At 36.6% G+C, this 18,054-nt stretch overlaps 1 protein-coding gene across 1 annotated transcript in view; it reads left to right on the top strand.

Moving 5' to 3' along the window:
* The window catches only part of LOC124162672 (atrial natriuretic peptide-converting enzyme), a 135,994-nt gene that overhangs the window by 105,236 nt on the left and 12,704 nt on the right, over positions 1–18,054 (top strand). Inside the window, exons 4-10 of the mRNA XM_046539274.1 lie at positions 6,387–6,543; positions 7,917–8,101; positions 8,792–9,002; positions 12,454–12,572; positions 13,537–13,680; positions 14,604–14,840; positions 17,047–17,215. Of these exons, the coding sequence (XP_046395230.1) occupies positions 6,387–6,543; positions 7,917–8,101; positions 8,792–9,002; positions 12,454–12,572; positions 13,537–13,680; positions 14,604–14,840; positions 17,047–17,215 (1,222 nt within the window). The remainder of the gene's footprint in view (positions 1–6,386; positions 6,544–7,916; positions 8,102–8,791; positions 9,003–12,453; positions 12,573–13,536; positions 13,681–14,603; positions 14,841–17,046; positions 17,216–18,054) is intronic.

The raw sequence follows: 18,054 nt of genomic DNA, 5'->3' as shown, positions 1-18,054 counted from the left end.
TAGATTAAATACGTATAACTCGTCGTAAATCTGTATATTATACATATCTTGTACATGTCTGATGATCCCTGGTTACGCCGTAAGGATATTATTTGTATATTTTAAAGATTCTGGTATGCATCAAGGACCATATGGATCATCAGACATGTATAAAATATGTATAATGTACAGATTTGCAAATCTGTGTACCGATGTATTTCGAAATCTTAAAAATATTCAGATATAATCCTTTTGGTGCTACTGGGGTAATTACTAGGCGGAACTTTGTTAGAGTATGTCCTTGCTATTTGTCTACGGCTTGTGCCCTAACATCTCCCGCCAAACAATATGTTGTAACACGTGCTTCAAAGGGGGTAAGCGTATCATTAAAACGCATATGAAGTGTGATCAAATTTTAATAAAAAATTCATAGTTTTCCGCCCGAAGCGTCTGCACCTCTTTGAGTTTCGAGTTATTGAGTTCCGGTTCAGACGTGAAAAAGCTGGCCACCCCGTTAGTTCATTTAGGAGAAGGGAAAGAAAAGGACTAGAAATTCACATGTGGACGTAAAACCTCTCGACTTCTTGAGTAGTTCTTCATAAAAGTGAGTACCGGCATCTATCAGAGATGTTATACAATGTGTTAAATTCAACGTGCAGGTCGTTAAAATTGGTAAGAGGAGAACTTGCCTCGCTCCTTTATGTATCAACTGGGCGTGAAATTCACACTAAGAGGGTATTAGGAGGCGGTCAGTAACCTCACCCGTCCACCTGTCTCTCGGGACCACTAAAAAAAAATTACGACTGTTTTAATGTGGTGGTGGACGCAAGGGGAGTCTAAACTTTTTATCTCAAGTCTTTATCATTCCAAAATAATGTCAGGGAGCATTTGGTCAAAGTGCCCTCTGAAAAGATCTTTTTGGGAATTGGAAAAATTATTCAGTTGACGTTCCTGATGCGACGACATATCTGAGTCTATTGATTGGAAACAACTCATTATCAAACAATTTATTTTGAGTGGCTATTTTTCGTCACTAATGGGTCACTGCTTAGAGACAATAACCCATGCGATGTATTTATCGAAAATGGAATTCATTCTTTATTCATATTACGATGTTTATTTCGCGTCTATTTTTTTAATATGCCCCACGCACACTAATATCTATATATTACCCTGCAAGCCACCGACAGAAGTGTTTGGCAGGGAGTGAAATATCGCCAACGTGCGCCAAAGGATTAAAATTTGCTTCCATTTACATGCACTACGCGTCATGTACGCTACATATGACACATAATCTACTATTTCCTACTTATGAAGGCGATCTGCCTATCATATTATGGTTAGCGTTGTATTATTAAAGCATTCTACCGACTAAGTTAGGTTCTCATGGAGCATTTAAGAAGTATTCTATCATGTCTTCCTTCCCTTCATGGACTCCCCTCTTAAATTCACATTAAGTAACACCCACTCCCTTTTATTCTATAGAAAAATCCTATTCTGTCCTCATTTACCAATTGCTATCTCGTTTACCAAACATTCCCCCCTCAAACACCTTTTTAAACATCCCCTCACCGTTAAGTACTCCATCCGTACCTTCTGTCTCCTCCGTATCTCATCCAGAAACTGCCTCCCCTCCATGTCCAGCACTTCGCCGTTCCTCCTTCTTTCCGTCCAATTCACCTTCTCCATTCTTCTCCACACCCACATCTCGAATGCATCATGTCTTCTCTCGTCTTCTTTCCTCAGTGTCCACGTTTCTGCACCGCAAAGCGCTACACTTTAGATTAGACTCTTTAGTAACCCTTTCTTTAAATTCTTACTTAACCATCCTCTCACGATCTCTTTCCTCTTCATGAACGCCTTCTTTTCCGACTCAATTCTCTTCCTGATGCCCTTACTTATTTATCCGTTTTGAGTTGCATCCCAAATAGTTGAATTGCTCTGGTCCTGCTCAAGTTTTTGCGCACCTAATTTCATCTTGAGTCTCACATTCTTAGCTTGCCATATTTTCAAATATCGCATTACTTTGGTCTCCTTGTGATTAGAACGAGTATTTATTTAAGCACAGAAATAGGAACACATTTATATTGATTCAAATGATAAATAAAAATGTTTGCAATGAATTAATTCTCGTGATCGATGGTCTTCATGATTGATTGATCCTTGTGATTTATCCTCATCCTTGTGATTAACACTCCTTGCAACGCTCGTCTAAATGGATAGCGTTATCCAGACATTATAAAATCGGCCCTTAATAAATGGAAATGGCGGTCGAAATGCGGCGCTCAAGGCTTGATGGTCTCCGCTCCCGCCGGTCGACCGGTCTGGGTGAGTCAGGCGACACATTTTGCCGCACGGGGTCAATGGATCGACTCCCATGCCTCCCTCCCGGTTCTCACTCTTAAAAGGGGAGGCCGCTGTGACCCACTTGAGCGAAAAATTTGGAACGAAAGGCGCTCTCCTTATATTAGACACTTATAGATTCGATCTTTCCGTTTCAGTCCCAAACGCGTTTAAGAGGATGCATCACTCCTACGGCGTCTACTTTATTGTTTCTACTTAATAGTACGAGTAACTTCATTATTTTCTAGTTTATCGAGTTTATAATTTTATTTAGAGTCAATTTTTCATTGTTGCTAAGCAAAGGATTTTGTTTGAAAAAAATAAACATTCATTCTGACTTAGACGGCAATACAGTGGGCATCGCTTTCGTGTTTTTTTTTTCATGTTGAGTTTTTGGTATTTTTATTTCGGGCTTATATTTTAAATTAAGACTAGAGCCCTCAATCTCCCTCTATCTTGAAAATTTCTGGATATACACAGGGTATCTTTGCCAACATTTTCCTGGATATCAAATGTGAATACCGGGTTATCACAAAAGAATACGCGTGCGGTTTCAGTAATCAGGAGAAGAATGGAAAGTGTGAAGTGGACGAAGAGGAGGAGGTACGACGAAGTGCTGAACATGGTGGGTGAGGGGAGGCAGCTTTTAGATGAGATACGGAGGAGAAAGAAGGTACGGATGGAGGGAGTACTTAGCGAGGAGGGGATGTTTAAAAAGGTGTTTAGAGGGGAGAATGTTGGGTAAACGAGGGACAGAATAGGATTTTTCCAAAGAATAAAAGGGAGTGGGTCTTGTTGTGAATTTAAGAGGGAAGTCCATGAAGGAGAATACTTCTTACATACTCCTTGCTAATCCACCTTAATCAGTAGAATACTTAAACGATAAAAGTACTTCAACTTTGTTTTATTTTTGAGTGCATAATCAGTGGTCCATAAGTGTCTTTGCCCTTCGAAATAAGTTTTACCACTTCAGTGAGTTTTTTTCTACAAAAATGAAAGGAAACGATCCTTGAAATCTTCCTTGAAATGAAAAAGTGTTTGTAACCATGGAAGGTGCTCATACAGGTGATTTCATTCGCATCTTTTGTGGGCAGGTGCGCGGGACGGTACAGGTGCTATATTTTGGTTCGGTTGGGAAGTGTGCTGGTCTGGTAACCTGTACGTTGTTGACACATAATATTTGGAGGGCTCGATAGTTTTTTTTTCGTTCGATCGACAGATTGCTGCACTTGAAGTGTTCCCCAGAACGCCACTCTGGTATGGGCCGGGCTTCCTCCAAAATCTGTTCCGTTTTGGTGATACAAACCAGGGATGAGGAAGATATAAGACCCCTGTTGGTTTCAACAAATCAACTGGTAGTGTGCATTTAAGTGTTCAATGTCTTTTTATAGATGAATGATAAATATTCTATTTCGCGGTTTGGTTGTTTCTTTTACTTCTTCTGGACTATACCTTGTGCGTATATTTATACATGGCGTTTCAGGAGGAATCTCCAATACCTACTTCATGAGGTGGTAGGTCAGACGATTGTAAACATTTTTTGTCCAATAAACTTGGGGTCGCAACTCCTTAGTTACTGAGCCATGGCAACCTAAACATTCTTTTGGACGCACTTTGCAGTCACCATGGAAACGGTTTTTCTTTGGTATCCAGCCTTTTCGACACTTTACTTGTTACTTTGGATACATACAAGACCCCTATAATAATATTTTTTCATCTTTTTTTGATAAATTCGATATCCACTTTGGAGATGGTCCTCGCGTGGTAATATGGTTGGCTCATGCGGAAGCGTCTGGGTCAAATTTTATTGTTATTTTGTAATTGGTTTAGAAAATGTGAATTTGACTAGTAGTGTGCATTTTAGTGATTCAATGACGGGTCATTTATTTATATTTATTTCATCGCCAAAATGCTTTTACATTGGCTGTTTACGTAAATAAATAATAGCTCAAAGATAACACAATAAATAAAAAACTAACAGCAAACAATTTTTTTTAAATATAAGGAGGGACATTATGGATTAGACAGCGATGAATTTCTCAGGTGTATTTATATATGCATTCATGCATATTTTCTTTCATTTCACTCGTTATGAATGCATAACTTTGAAATCCACTCAATTTTTATTCCACGGAAAGTAACCCTAGTGTTCACAATTGGTTTGTGTAGTATAAGTTATCTTCTCATTCCTCTGAAAAATTCCAACATGATCAGCATCCGATTTACCTGGCATATTTTATTCACGTTAAAGGGATTTTTTTCCATCGGAACTCCGTGTCTTTACGAAATTCATCGTGTACCTGTAGTCATGAAATTCACGTAAAAAGTTTGTTTGATATTTTAGGTTCATTTTAAAAGGCAAGGCAAAAATTGAAAGGCTGCGAATAAAATCCAGCGCTTAATCGCTCGTTGAGGGCAAACATTTTTCAGTAATCGACAATGCGTGGGTCCATTTTGTCATATTCTCTTCCCACCACTTTCCTACATAACCACACTTTCATTCCTCGGACTAATTTGGAGAAGAATCTAGAGTTGAATTTCTCTCATTGCCTACTTATTTTTCTATCGTGGCGGCCAGGGGCGGATCCAGGATTTCTTTCTGGGAGGGGCACAAGCAAAGCCGTATCCAGGATTTTGTTCAGGGGGAGGCACAAGGATACCTCGTCATACAAAACGAAAGAAATGAGAATGGGACCGTATTAAAAATCTATCATATTTTTAAGGGTCTGGGGGGGGGGCATGTGCCCCCGTGCCCCCCCCCCCCCCCTGGATCCGCCTATGGTGGCGGCAGTAGCGGTCATATTAGTCGTAAATATAGATTAGTTTTGATGGAGGATTACGAAGGGGATAGGAGGCTCAGAAGTGAGTCACGCGTGTTTTCTCCCGTGTATCACATATGAAGCTCTGACCACCGAAGTATGTTTTGCATACCATAGAAACTAGTTCGTCCACTCTAGTGCTCATTTAGAAAGGTTCTCACATCCATATTCTATTTTTTTTCATCCATCCAGTTTCAAGAATGTGCGAACTGCGTCGCTTGCAATCCAAGGTCGCGCACGGAATGAATGATACGCTATTGGCTTCGAGATTCAGAGCGATATTAAGATGAGGCAATGTGCACGTATGGTTGAAGTCCCTATCACACGCGCAAGAGTACTTTTTATAAATCTTTCGATGTGAAGGCACTGAAAGTTATTCCAATTCCCAGCTTGCCTTCATAAAAGTAATCTCTTACCTTTCATTGGAAGAGGAAACCAGTCTTTATCGGGACGTATTAATAAAAATAACGGACACTGAAAATAACCTGGAATAAGGAGTAATGGTATTCTTGTAATATGCATTTCAGTGAAGTCAATGGAGCCAATGCATTTCTCGAGCACTCCAATTCGCAAATCGCTCATTTCAACGTGATGTTCCACGATTTGGTCCTCATCTACGGAATGGTTGCCAGCGCGACCTCAAGCATTGTTGACTGTGAATGAGCATGTGAATCGCTTATGGGCACAACACGCAAAATTACGTGACTCAACAATGTATCAGCCCTCAACTCCAGGGGCGCAGCTAGGAATTAAGGCTGGGGGGGGGGGAGGGGGTGTAACTAATACCGGAATGTGTGGGAGTATGGTATACCCACCAGGATAAACGGTAGGTGCGAGATAAATTATTGCGGAATTTTCAGATAAATGGTTGAAAATGGTGAGTTTTACGGCTTTTTGAGGGCTATTTAATTAATCCTTACACTATTCCATTAGTAATATCAATCAAATTAAGTAAAATGGATTAAACCTAAAAATTTCTCGAAGCTCTGGGGGGGGGGGGGGGTTTATCCCTCAAAACCTCGCTGTGCCACTGCTCAACTCGAACCCGCTTGAAGAATTCTAGCGCTAAAATACTCGTTTAGGGTGTATAAATTGACCCATTTCACTGTTCAACATTTTGCTGTATCTCAAATTTGAATATTTCATCTCAGAATTTTTTAGAATATATTTCTGTAGTTTTTGAAATACGGGCGAATGTTAATAAGATAAATACCCATTCAAGGTATTGTATTTTCATTTCTTCAGGGCTCGTCCATTCCTACAGAGATCCTGTTCATCTCATTGACACTCCACATCTTTTGCGCACAGCCTCACGAGACCTCCGTGAAAGGGTCAACTTGATCTTTCGGAGAAGCAAAGTGAGATCTGCCTTTGTTGGATCCAAGGTTGTGGCACTTCATGGGTGAGTATCAAACAGATTAATTAGCACATAAGATCTTTAATTTTTTACCCATTATAACCCAATGTTGCTTCTAACAAAGCATCATCAAAAATGTAGAAATCATCTGTTCTATTCAGGAAATATCTAAACTACGCACTATTTTGTGGTGTTAATTGTAATGACTAATAATTTAGCTACCACAATATTTATTATTGAGTGCAAAAGTTTCAAGTTTTCATGATGAAAAATCTTGAAATTTGAATTCTCCCAAAAGTAGCTATGGGTTAGGAAGGGTTAAGTGATAGTTGAAACAAGGCTGAAACCAGAAAATTATCCCAGGGTAATAATAATAAATCTTTATTTGCCTGGAGATCTGATACATCTAGATTGATCGTAATGCATAGGTATGAGGCACGTCATAAACACATCAAATACATATGCATGTATTATATACAATTGAATATTTTTACATTAAGATTCAGTGAGATATTCATCGATTGAATAGAATCGCTTTTTTGTAAGTACCTTTTTAGATCAGATTTAAAAGCATTGATGCTTTTTATTTCTTTTAAACATAATGGCAAATTATTATACAGTTTAGTGCGTAGTGAGGGCTCATTTGGAAAGAGGTGTCATCTACATTTTGTGGGCTTCAATTGAAAGGGTCATCACTTAATACCGAATCCTTTAAACATGAGGGGCTGAATACCTAAATCTATCCCTGCTCGTTATTGTATGGGGTTGAAGTTATTTTTACATTCACCAGTATTTACAATCTTTACTCTCTCAGTTGGTGGTACATAATACATAAGGGTTTTTGGTGTATTTTAGAAATTGCCAGAGAATTTTTATTTCATCTACTGTCTTCATAAAACTCATTTTCCTAGTAACTGAATCAGATAGGTACCATTTCATAGATTAGGCATAGTAATTATAATTCTTTGTAACCTATTATGTACCTTTTTATTTGGAAAATGTCTTGATTTATCAAGATTTGAATGCATTCTAGAATAATATGATGTCCAAGGATTATTTTCACACAAATGAGACAATTATAACCCTACTGATTATGCCACAAAAGAAAAATGTTTTGGAATTTTGGAGTTGAAGATTTTATTGAATTCTGTTTCTGATGTAATTACGGATTGATAAAGCTGTATTGGTGATATTAAGTGGGCATTGACTGGAAAATGCAAATAAAACTGACTAAAATGCTAATAATTCGCATCCATTGTTAATAAAGGGTAGGCTGTCCTCATAAATCTGTCAAGGTTTTAATGTGATCAAAATGGTGGCTCTGAGTGAATCAGAAATAATTATATTAGTGCTTCAATCACAGCAGATCCGTAGCCATTTGGAAATAGGCTTTTTATATTTATGCTGTTATTTTTTAGCCTAGGAGATGGAGACCTGGGTTTCCATTCAGAGATCATCTTTGACACCAAGTGGTTGGACAATGAATCTGGCGAACCACTCAACGCTGCAAATGTCCACCGAATCCTTGAACAAGAGCTGTTTCCTCCAACTAGGGTATATTTTGCAAACATCACTGTGGATCCGAAAAGCTTATACGTGCAAGGTGGGTACAACAAAATTGTTAAGCTAAGTATTTGATGCCTAAAAATGTGCTGACATTCCATTCTTTTTTCTATGCAGTGTTTAGTTAGGGTTCAATAAATGATTTACCTACATACCTCCAGCTTTCAACTATGCACAGTTTGATTGCGGATATCATAAGTAGAATTGCGCAGCTGGAAATAGCATGAGGGTCTATTCAACTGCTATGACCCCATTAACTTGTTTTTAACCATGCCATTTAACTGTTTTACTCCAGACTGCTATTCTTTTAGTTAGAATTTGATGCATTCAGTTTTAATAAAATATGGAGTCTTGTAGGAGTGCAGTTCTTTGCTTGAGAGTAATTCTTTGCTTAAGCTTCATGAAGACATTATTCTTGGTAACCCCACATGTTTTCTTCCCTCGAAGTACTTATTGCAGCTGTCATAATAATGTGTTTAATTTATGCCCTGAAGTAAATTTTTCTTCTCCTCCTTCATGAAACCTATACAAAAAAGTGTGTCTGATTTTTAGGCTCAATTAATCCGTGCTGGGCTTTCTTGGCCAGCAAGAAGGGAGTGTTTAATAAAAACCAGTCGAATTGGGCCATAAACATGATATTTTTGGGTCATAGGTTGTGGTATGCCTGTTTGTATATTTGCAACATTAATTAACTTGCTCATTACTGTTCCTATTATTTTCATAATCACAGAAGAGGGAGCCCAAGTTGAGACGACAACTTCTGCTCAATCTCGAGAGGAAACGACAATGACTCCGGAGCCACCTAGGTGGTGTGAAGAAGGGAAGCTGAAGTACTGCGCAGTTGGCAATGGTGCAGAGAGTGTATCTACTTTGATCTCTTACCCTAATGTGTTCAATCATAAGTCAATCGCGGAGGTGATGCAAGATCTGATAACATTTAGGTAAGTTAACGATTTAAATTGGAGAACCATATATATTTAAGTTAATCAATCCAATAAATACAACCCTTAAATGTTCATTTTTTCACTGTAGATATGATTTTTGTTAATAAATCTTCATTTAAGAGCTTATGGGTATTATCTTCTAGTACTTGTTGTATTTGAGTGGAAAATTTCATTCAAAAACTTTATAGAGATACATGAAACTGAGAAAATTCCTCTTTACCTTCCTAAATAATGGTAATCCATTGTCCCTACCAATTATTTAAAGCAAGACTTTAGGTGCCATTTTCTGTAACAATGATATAATTCTTAATGTGGCCTAAGGTTTTGGAATACCTAATTATTTTTATTCTTCAGCACGTACAATTTCCTTATGGATTTTCTTGAAGAATACTTTTATGATCAAAAAACAGTTATCTTGTATACATAGCTCAAATAAGTACGTACATACCTGTTTTTTGTGTTCACCTCATATAACCATACTTGGCCATATTTGAAATGTGAAAATTTTCATGCTTTCTTTCAATGATGAAACATATACTTCATTGAGGGACTCTATATGAAATCTTAATTAGGAATGTAGAAAATAAATGGTGATTAAATATTTTTGGCTAAATAATGACTACTGATACGACCTGCAGCTCGATTCTGTAAATGTCATACCTGTGCTTCGCGTGGTTCGAACCACAGTGGAGTTCTCACGCCTCTCACCGTGAAAGACGTTCAAGCGATCCTGTAAGCCTGTGTCGTGAGATGTTTGACGGATTGCGAACGATCACTTCAGTTTCTTATGTTGGTAGCTGTGCGGACGCGAGGAACGAATCAGAATCTCCGATACAAACTTACTTCAGCGGCCAACTGCAACTTCAGTTACCATAGAGAAACATATACAATGCCGTGGAATATTCACTCCCAAAGTAAATAATACTTCTTTACTCAATTTTGAGTGAGGTCTTTTCTTTTAAAAGTACCTATTAATGATAAGTTACGGTTGCTTAATTAGTTTCTAGCTGTAGCTACTGTATATTACCTCTTTTATATGTTGCCAAGTGCTGCGTATCGAAGCCAGTTATCACGTAGCAGGCTCGTAATTCATAATTAGCACTAATTTTCTCAGCAATAGCAATAATAATATGGAGCAAATGCTTACGCGGAATGAGAACAAGTGTTATTTTATTATTTGATAATGGTTCATTCTCGTATGCGTTTGAGCTGTTCTCATCATTTCAGTAGATAATTCTAAATGCGCCGTCGTGCATATTTAATTGTCTGATTGTGCAAGCACATGCCACTATATCCACGATTTATACTGGTGAAAATGTTTCTGGCGCGAATACGAGTTGATTATTAAAAGTTTCTGCTAGAAGACGAGATGTTTACATGTCTTAGTATTTCTATTATGTCAACAGAAAAAAGAGTCATGTTGGTCGTGTTACTGAACGTCGGCAGAAATAATGCATGGAAGAGATGGAATGGATGATTAATGTTTACCTTAACGTACTAAATCATGCCCCGGCAAGCCACCTATACGTCTACGAGTTAATAGTGGTTTGAGCTCAGTGACAATTTCCATCGCCAATCATCGAGATACGCGGGACAAACCTCTTAAATCCTCTTCCCGCATCTCGAAGGGATTGTTGATATCGCGTATCTGCCGCTGAAGTATGTGCATCTATTGCCTCCGTCGACATTGATGCTCATGCAACAGTAGCGGAGCTATGCAAAGAGCCTCAATTCTCCTTAATAAAAACAAATCGAAGGCTTGAACGTACAAAACAAATATTAAATAAATCTGTTAACATTCAATACCGTACAATACTTTTACCATTGGTTCTACTCCAAATTATTATGAACATTAAGTTTTCAGTATTTGACTTGTATATTCTAGCAGATGCAGAAATATAATATAATCGTCAAACCCTCCGCAAATTTTAACTTCTCACCAACTTCAATCGCAATAAAGGCAATATCGCAATATTAAATGGTACGCTGATGTAAATTTAACTTTACGCATTTCTTTTATTTGTTTTTAATACATATTACTTATGGGAAGTGACAATATGAAATAGCCACCATCGTAATTAATGAATTATGTGCTATTAATTATCAATCACAGCGTAAATTCATAATGAAAAATTAGAGCGCATTGCCGCGACGAAGCTACCACGGGCCCTCTTGGGCGTGAATATTTTCACGGACGCGGCTGTGAGAGTGACGTCACTAAAAAGTTTCAGAATCGCTCCAGCGTCAAAGCCGTGAATACATTGACGAAATCCGCTTGTGACGGCCATATCACATTTACAGAATCGAGCTGCTGGTTCATTATTTTTCTTACTGCTGAGGGATGGCATCCTGATTTCTTGCTTAATGTTACTTGGCGGAATATTAATATTGATCTCCCACTGATTCTGTTACACATCCTGGAATTCATTTAAATCTATCCTGGGCTTATTTATTAAGTGGCATCAAGAAATGACAATAAGCTGCATATTTATTTATTTATTTATTTGCTTTAACAGGCAAAATTCCCATATTACCATATAAAAACATTATAAAAATTATAAACAAATCAGTACCATAGCATCAACAGATGTTATAAGACACAGTAGAACAACACATAAACACATTATAAAATACAATTATCTAAACATTCTCAAGTATCAATATAAAATACAAATTGTATATCACAATAAAATGCTTAAAAACAAAAAAAACATCATTGACAGATGTCACATTCTTTATAGCAAACAATCTTTAAATTCCTAATTTGGGTAATTGAAGAGTTAAATACATCCAGTGAACGTCCAAAGAGATTAAAATTCCTCAATATTCTTTCAATTGGGGCACCATGACCATAAGAAGTCCTGTGGTAGTTGTTTGAAAACACTAGGTTAGTCCTTGTATTATGAGATGGGACTCTTAGATTTACAGCACCAAGAAGATCTGGAGAAACAGTTCTATTATTTAGAAGTTTATACAAAAATATTAAATCCGCCTTAACTCTTCTATAGTATAAAGCATCTAATTGAAGCATAGAAAGTATTACCCCATAATTAACGTCAAAGGAGAATCCCTTGATTTTGACATTAACATACCTAAGTAATTTGTGCTGAATTCTCTCAATACGTTTGAGTTTTGTACTCTTGTATGGCCACCACACAATAGAAGCATATTCAATTATTGGACGTATTAAATTAGTGTACAAATGCCCTATAATGTCAATGTGAAAATTCCTTGAATTCCTAATCACAAAGCCAAGGCTTTTCATTGATCATATTCATTTATTGATCATATTACTTGTCTTCCAGTAATTGAATTATTTTCTTGATTGGATTCATGCGTCTCTTCATTGCTCTACTTTTTATCTGAAATGTGCATTTTGCGTACGTAGTTTTTGAGAGCATGCTTTGTGGAGTCAGTTGTTACTTCATTTTTTCCTGTCATTTTACAGGGAGACGGTGGATTCAGAGTGTCATCCCCTTGCACATTTCTTCTTCTGCTCTCTCTTACAGCCTCCATGCTGGGAAGTTGAGCAAACAACGGAAATCGGGGAGGCATCCTCATCTGTAGGTTAGTCATGCGTTCACAACTCAGCCCTTTGCTTCGTATCGTTACTGAATGAGGGAGGAGAAAAGAAAGACCTGCAAGGAAAAGCTCCTCCTTAACCTTTAACCAGTGAGAGAGTCTGAGAGACCGCTGCGTTTCTAAAAATGTGAATATTTTCAAAATTAATCTTTTAAAATATCTATAATTCTCGTCAGCTTCATATTTTTGCATAACAAGCACATCCCACTCTTAAAATTTAAAGTTCCTTTTATTAATTTCCGTAAATTTGAAATTGAATTCAAATGGCGGTCTGTGAGACCGCACGTCACTAAATTAGAAAAATCAATGAAAGTAATGCGGGTGGAAATGATTCAAAAAGTTGTTAAAAACTATTCGTAGTGATTTATTAAGCATATAAATAGTTAATTTTTGTTAGGAAGCATCTATAGTTGTACAAAGTGGATATTTAAGCTCTTCGTTTTTCTTAAATGCATTGCGTTAGAATAAATGACCATTCAAGTAGTTTCTGAAGGCGAATGCAAAACAAATGAAATCCAGTTTTTATTGTAAATATCACTCATTTTGTTCTTTAAATGCTAACATTTTTATAGATGTTATCAATAATTAGAATAAAATAGAGGTGAATTTGTCGTTCCCATAGCAGGCAGCACACAGTCATTTGATTTTTATCATTTTCTGAGTAGTCACTGATCACATCTTTCTCACACTAAAGCAACTTTAAAATAAATTTCAACTTTTGTGCATTACCTTAGTGGGTGTTCCAAAAAACATTAGCAAGCCATATATGTATTAAGTAAAGCAAAAGTTTTTTGCAATTTAATATACATATTACTTTGTGTCAAGTTTCACATAAGATGCAGAAAGGGGCCCGGAAGAAAATTCCCCCTCCAAGATTCCCCCTCTTTCGTACATCCAAATACCCTATTTTTTATTTTTTGCTCATTAATTGCATAATTTTATTCCTCAGAAAAAGGTCCTGTATTGCCTCTTCCCTGCAGAAGTTTTTGTGAGGAACTTTCAAGTGCTTGTGGAGACAGAATACCACCTAAGTTATGGTCCAAAGTCAACTGTCAATCCTATCCTGAAAATGGAACTTGCATTCAAAGACCTGGTATGCTATTCTACTGTTTACTGTATTTTATTAGTTGTTTTACTTTAGGTAGCATAAATTAAACATAGGATAATGATTAAGGAATGATTTTAATTATAACTCTAGCACTGTAATTAATTGTTAATGAACATGATTTTATGAATATCTATTCCTTACCAATTAACAATAAATGAATCTTCTGCTATAGTCATGAAAATTATTCAGTAATCAATAATTAATGAATGCGTAAAATTCAAAATTATGAAGATTATTATCACCAATTACATTCCATGCATGAATTTGGAGTTAATATGTATCAAATTTAGATTAATGTATTTATATATTAAATTTGAACTTGTAAAATTGATAATTATTTTACAAAATTATGTACCTTTGCAAGAATTTGTCTCATTGCATCTTAATTCTCCAAAGCTATAAAAAACAACAGTAGAGTGGTAGTCACATAGAAGCTTAATTGATCAAAGCACTTGCATGAAGTATGGCAATCTTAATCAAGGGAGTTCATTTGTATTCTCTTCTATGGAATTAAAGCTCTGCCATGCACTTACTGGTGACTCTGTGAAGTTGCATTGCTGCTTAATCCAGTTTTTATTAAATATTTTTATACCTATATTTAATTGTTTAATATTTGGTAATTAATGGCAAAGGAATGCATATATTTCTTTACTTATATGATGCATGCATGCATGTTGGCATTCATATATTTGTTAATTAGTATTTACCAATTGATCAGTAATGATTACTGCCTTAGTTTAGAATTCCAGCTGGCAGTATATAATTATAAGTTTCATTGTGTTCACTATCATTGGAGTGAATGGGCTACTAATAATTTTGCTCTTCGAATTTGTCTCTACTAAATCATAGTGTGTAGGGAATTCCTCTGCAGCAGTGTTTTTTTAACTCTCTATGTATGTTTGTTTCAGGATGTGTGGCTGAACTTTCTGGTCGAAGTCTGAGCCATCTCCTATGTGATGGCCTCCCTGATTGTCAGGATAGAGCTGATGAGACGCTGGAGAAGTGTAGCAGCTCCTGCTCCAGCAAGCAAGATGTGTTTCATTGTGATGAAGGTGACCAGGGTGGCATGGCCAAGTGTGTGGAGAAGCACAAGAGATGTGATGGTGTGGAGGACTGTGCCAGAGGCGGAGATGAGAAAGGATGTGGTATGTATTCCACCATTATTTGATGACTTTCCAACGTGAAATAATAAAGTAGATTCCGTTTAATGGGTCTACCACTCATTTGGGGCAGCCGCTTAATTGGGGCAGATCTTGAGGAACAGAACCCAATAGAGGAATATCCTAGAGTATTCTCCACTTAATTGGGACAGCATGCTGCTTTATTGGGCCATGAGTCCGCGACATAGACTCTATATTCGCGACGAAATTGAAATTTTTTGTTTCCAGAATACTATTTTTTTATATTTTCCTCCTTTGATTTATTCTTATTTTCCACAAATGTTCCTATTCTTGCCCTATTTTGAAAGCTCTTGTTGTTATACTATCCACAAGAGGATAGGACTTTTCTTTAATAGGACTTAGTAAAAGACATTCATTCATTGTCGCCCAAGGCTGCGAAAAATATTTTTAACAAAAATATTATAATTCTTGAAAATGATAATAAATTAACTAAACTCGCTGATTTATTAATCAAATTAATAGTTTAATAAACTTATGTTGCATCATAAACATTCTTTAGTCTTCTTTCTATCATTTCAACGTTTTTTTATGCCCATATACAAGAGTTTTCTCCTAATTGGGTCAGCCGCTTAATAGGGACATAACGGGACTTGTGCACTTTGCCCCAATAGGGTAGTTTCCTTCATCAAAGAAAACGAAAGGCATTGATTGCAATTCGTTACCCACCATTAGTGTATTCATAATATACAAACTATTTTGTTTTAGATATCACAGTTTAGACGAATGGCAATGGTCACTTTAAACCGCATTTGAAAAAGGCCAGATTGGTGCCCATGCGATGCCACTCCACGTGACGTCACAGGGACCTAGTTTCTATGCAAGTAGATAGGAGTTTTACGTTGTCTGAGATTACCTATGCATGCATGAGGCACAGAGCTCAGGGAAACATGTCTTAGTAATCACCTATTAAAACTGGCTAAGGTCAGAAAGTTTTCTTCGTTTGATAAGGTATTAATAATCCTTATTTAAGCCAGGCTCTACCTGCTGGCAGGGTACTCTGCTACCTGCTAGCAGCCTGCATCTCAGCGGTGCACACATCCTCGTCCCAAGGTCACCTCACTTTGCGACAGCGGATAGCAGAATGACATCACACAGGATTTTTCCAGCATTCATACTTAGCCATCGCATTCTCGCGCGCTTGAAAATTTTCACTTTTCATTTAATCGCAAAAAATAGATATCGTCATTTAAAAATCTAAAAGTGTGAAATTCGTACTCCAGGAGTAATAATCTTTTACTTAGGCAATAAAAAATAATAGGAAATCACCCTATTATTGCTTTTGATTTTCAATAATTTACTCTTCCCAGTATTGCATATTCCCTATCATTTTATCTTTAAGTCTCCTTTGCCAACTCACCCAGTATTCCTCCTTTTAACATGGCTCCCTCTGCATTAACCACTTGCTCCATCAGACCTTCTGTCTCCTCTATACATATCTCCTTTACAAAGCTCTTTCCCTTTGCTTAATTTATGTCGCACATTGTTGTTCTTCCTCCTCTCTGTCCTCTTCCTTTGTTCCTCCTTTCTTCTCAATGCTTATATCTCAACTTCTATCACTCTTTTTTCATCCTCTTTAACTAAAGAATCTAAATTAGCAATAAAATTTCCTTGTGAAAGGTTTTTTTTTTTGGAATTATTGAAATAATAAATATTAAAAATTAAATATTGAAAATTTTTCCTCTAGCATCTTAGCTCTTCAAATGAAGCAAATTTTTTTGTAAGATGATTAACGGAATGGCTTATGAATTTAGTGCCAGGAATACATATTTTCAGATTAAAATTTGTTTACGTGTATCTAAACCATCATAGCTACTTCATGTATTCTCTGGGATGTGACACCAAAAATTAATGCATGCTGATTCATTTAATCAACTATTCTTGGAAGTACTGGTTTGCTGATTTACCATCTCCCACATCATCTCATTAATGTGCGATGTTGAACTGTCTTTTGCTGCAATGATGCTAGGAGCAAATGCCGTATGTCATCATCTCACAGAATAGCAATGGTAAAACAGTTGTAATCCAATGTTGTATCACTCTGGGTTTTATTTCTCCATCAGGAAATATGTGCAAAACTATCATAAAGCAATACAGATGTAATCCATTCAATCTCATGTAAAAGTATTTCTGTTTCAATTGACATGCTAAATACTCTCTTCTCTGATTGCAGTTTTCTTTAAGAGTGAGACTTCAGAAACGAGTGGTGGACCAGCGGAAGTGATGGTTATTCATCATGGTGAGCTCTACACTATATGTGGGGATGAAGAAACATCCTCTTTGAGCCAGAATACCTCTAATGAGGAAATTGCATCCTGGGTGTGCAACAAGCTTCATCAAGGGTAAGCAAGTATGATCATTAGTGCAACTAACCCTTCTGCCCTCGTGGCAATTACCGTTTTCTCTCCCGGAAAGCTCAAGCCCAATTCAAGAATTTGTCAGTTGTTATATGAATAAATATCTGTAAGAGCAAATTCTTTTGTTTATATAGACCTTTAAATACTGTAGAAACCCCTGAATGTGAGAAATTCAAAAGCCCGTTATAAGGCTCAATCTGGGATGAATTCTTTCCTCACCTTTTCAAACCAACCTTCAGGTTGAATCAGTATTGAAGGTGCTATTTATAACAAGTGATAGTTTCATTCTTTGTTATTGACATTTTTAAACTAATTTTATTACTTTTGAAACCCTAAAATGTGGCTAAAAAAAAGCCCTCCTCCAACCCTCCATCCCATCTCATTACTGACTGTATTCCTATAAAATTCCTAGGCCTTGCCAAACTTCAGCCTCAAGATACCAAATACATAATCTCAACTGGGGATTTCCATGTGAGCATAGTTTGCAACAAGTTTCTTTCAATACTGCGCTATGGTATGAGATACTATAAGTGTGAAGTTTTCCTGTGGCATCTTCTTCAAACTTGCACATTATAAGTCATTCTTACTTCATTTCAAGTTGACAATGAAATTCTCTGTACTACTCATGTACTGGTGTTGCGAATACATTTTACTTCCTCATCAAGTATAAAAACTTTAAATTCCATTTTCACTGGTGAATATTTGATGATTTTTGTTTGGGATTTGCAAACATATTAAATATGGTTGAAATTAATCAGAATTTTTTCTAATAATGAATTTATATGTACCTAAATAAATTATTTGCCACAGATCAAAAATGGCAC

The sequence above is a fragment of the Ischnura elegans genome, chromosome 7 (genome assembly GCF_921293095.1).
Source record: "Ischnura elegans chromosome 7, ioIscEleg1.1, whole genome shotgun sequence".
In the NCBI taxonomy this organism is placed as follows: domain Eukaryota; kingdom Metazoa; phylum Arthropoda; class Insecta; order Odonata; family Coenagrionidae; genus Ischnura; species Ischnura elegans.
The sequence above is the reverse complement of the archived record's forward strand: the minus strand, read 5'-3'. Positions and strand labels throughout refer to the sequence as shown.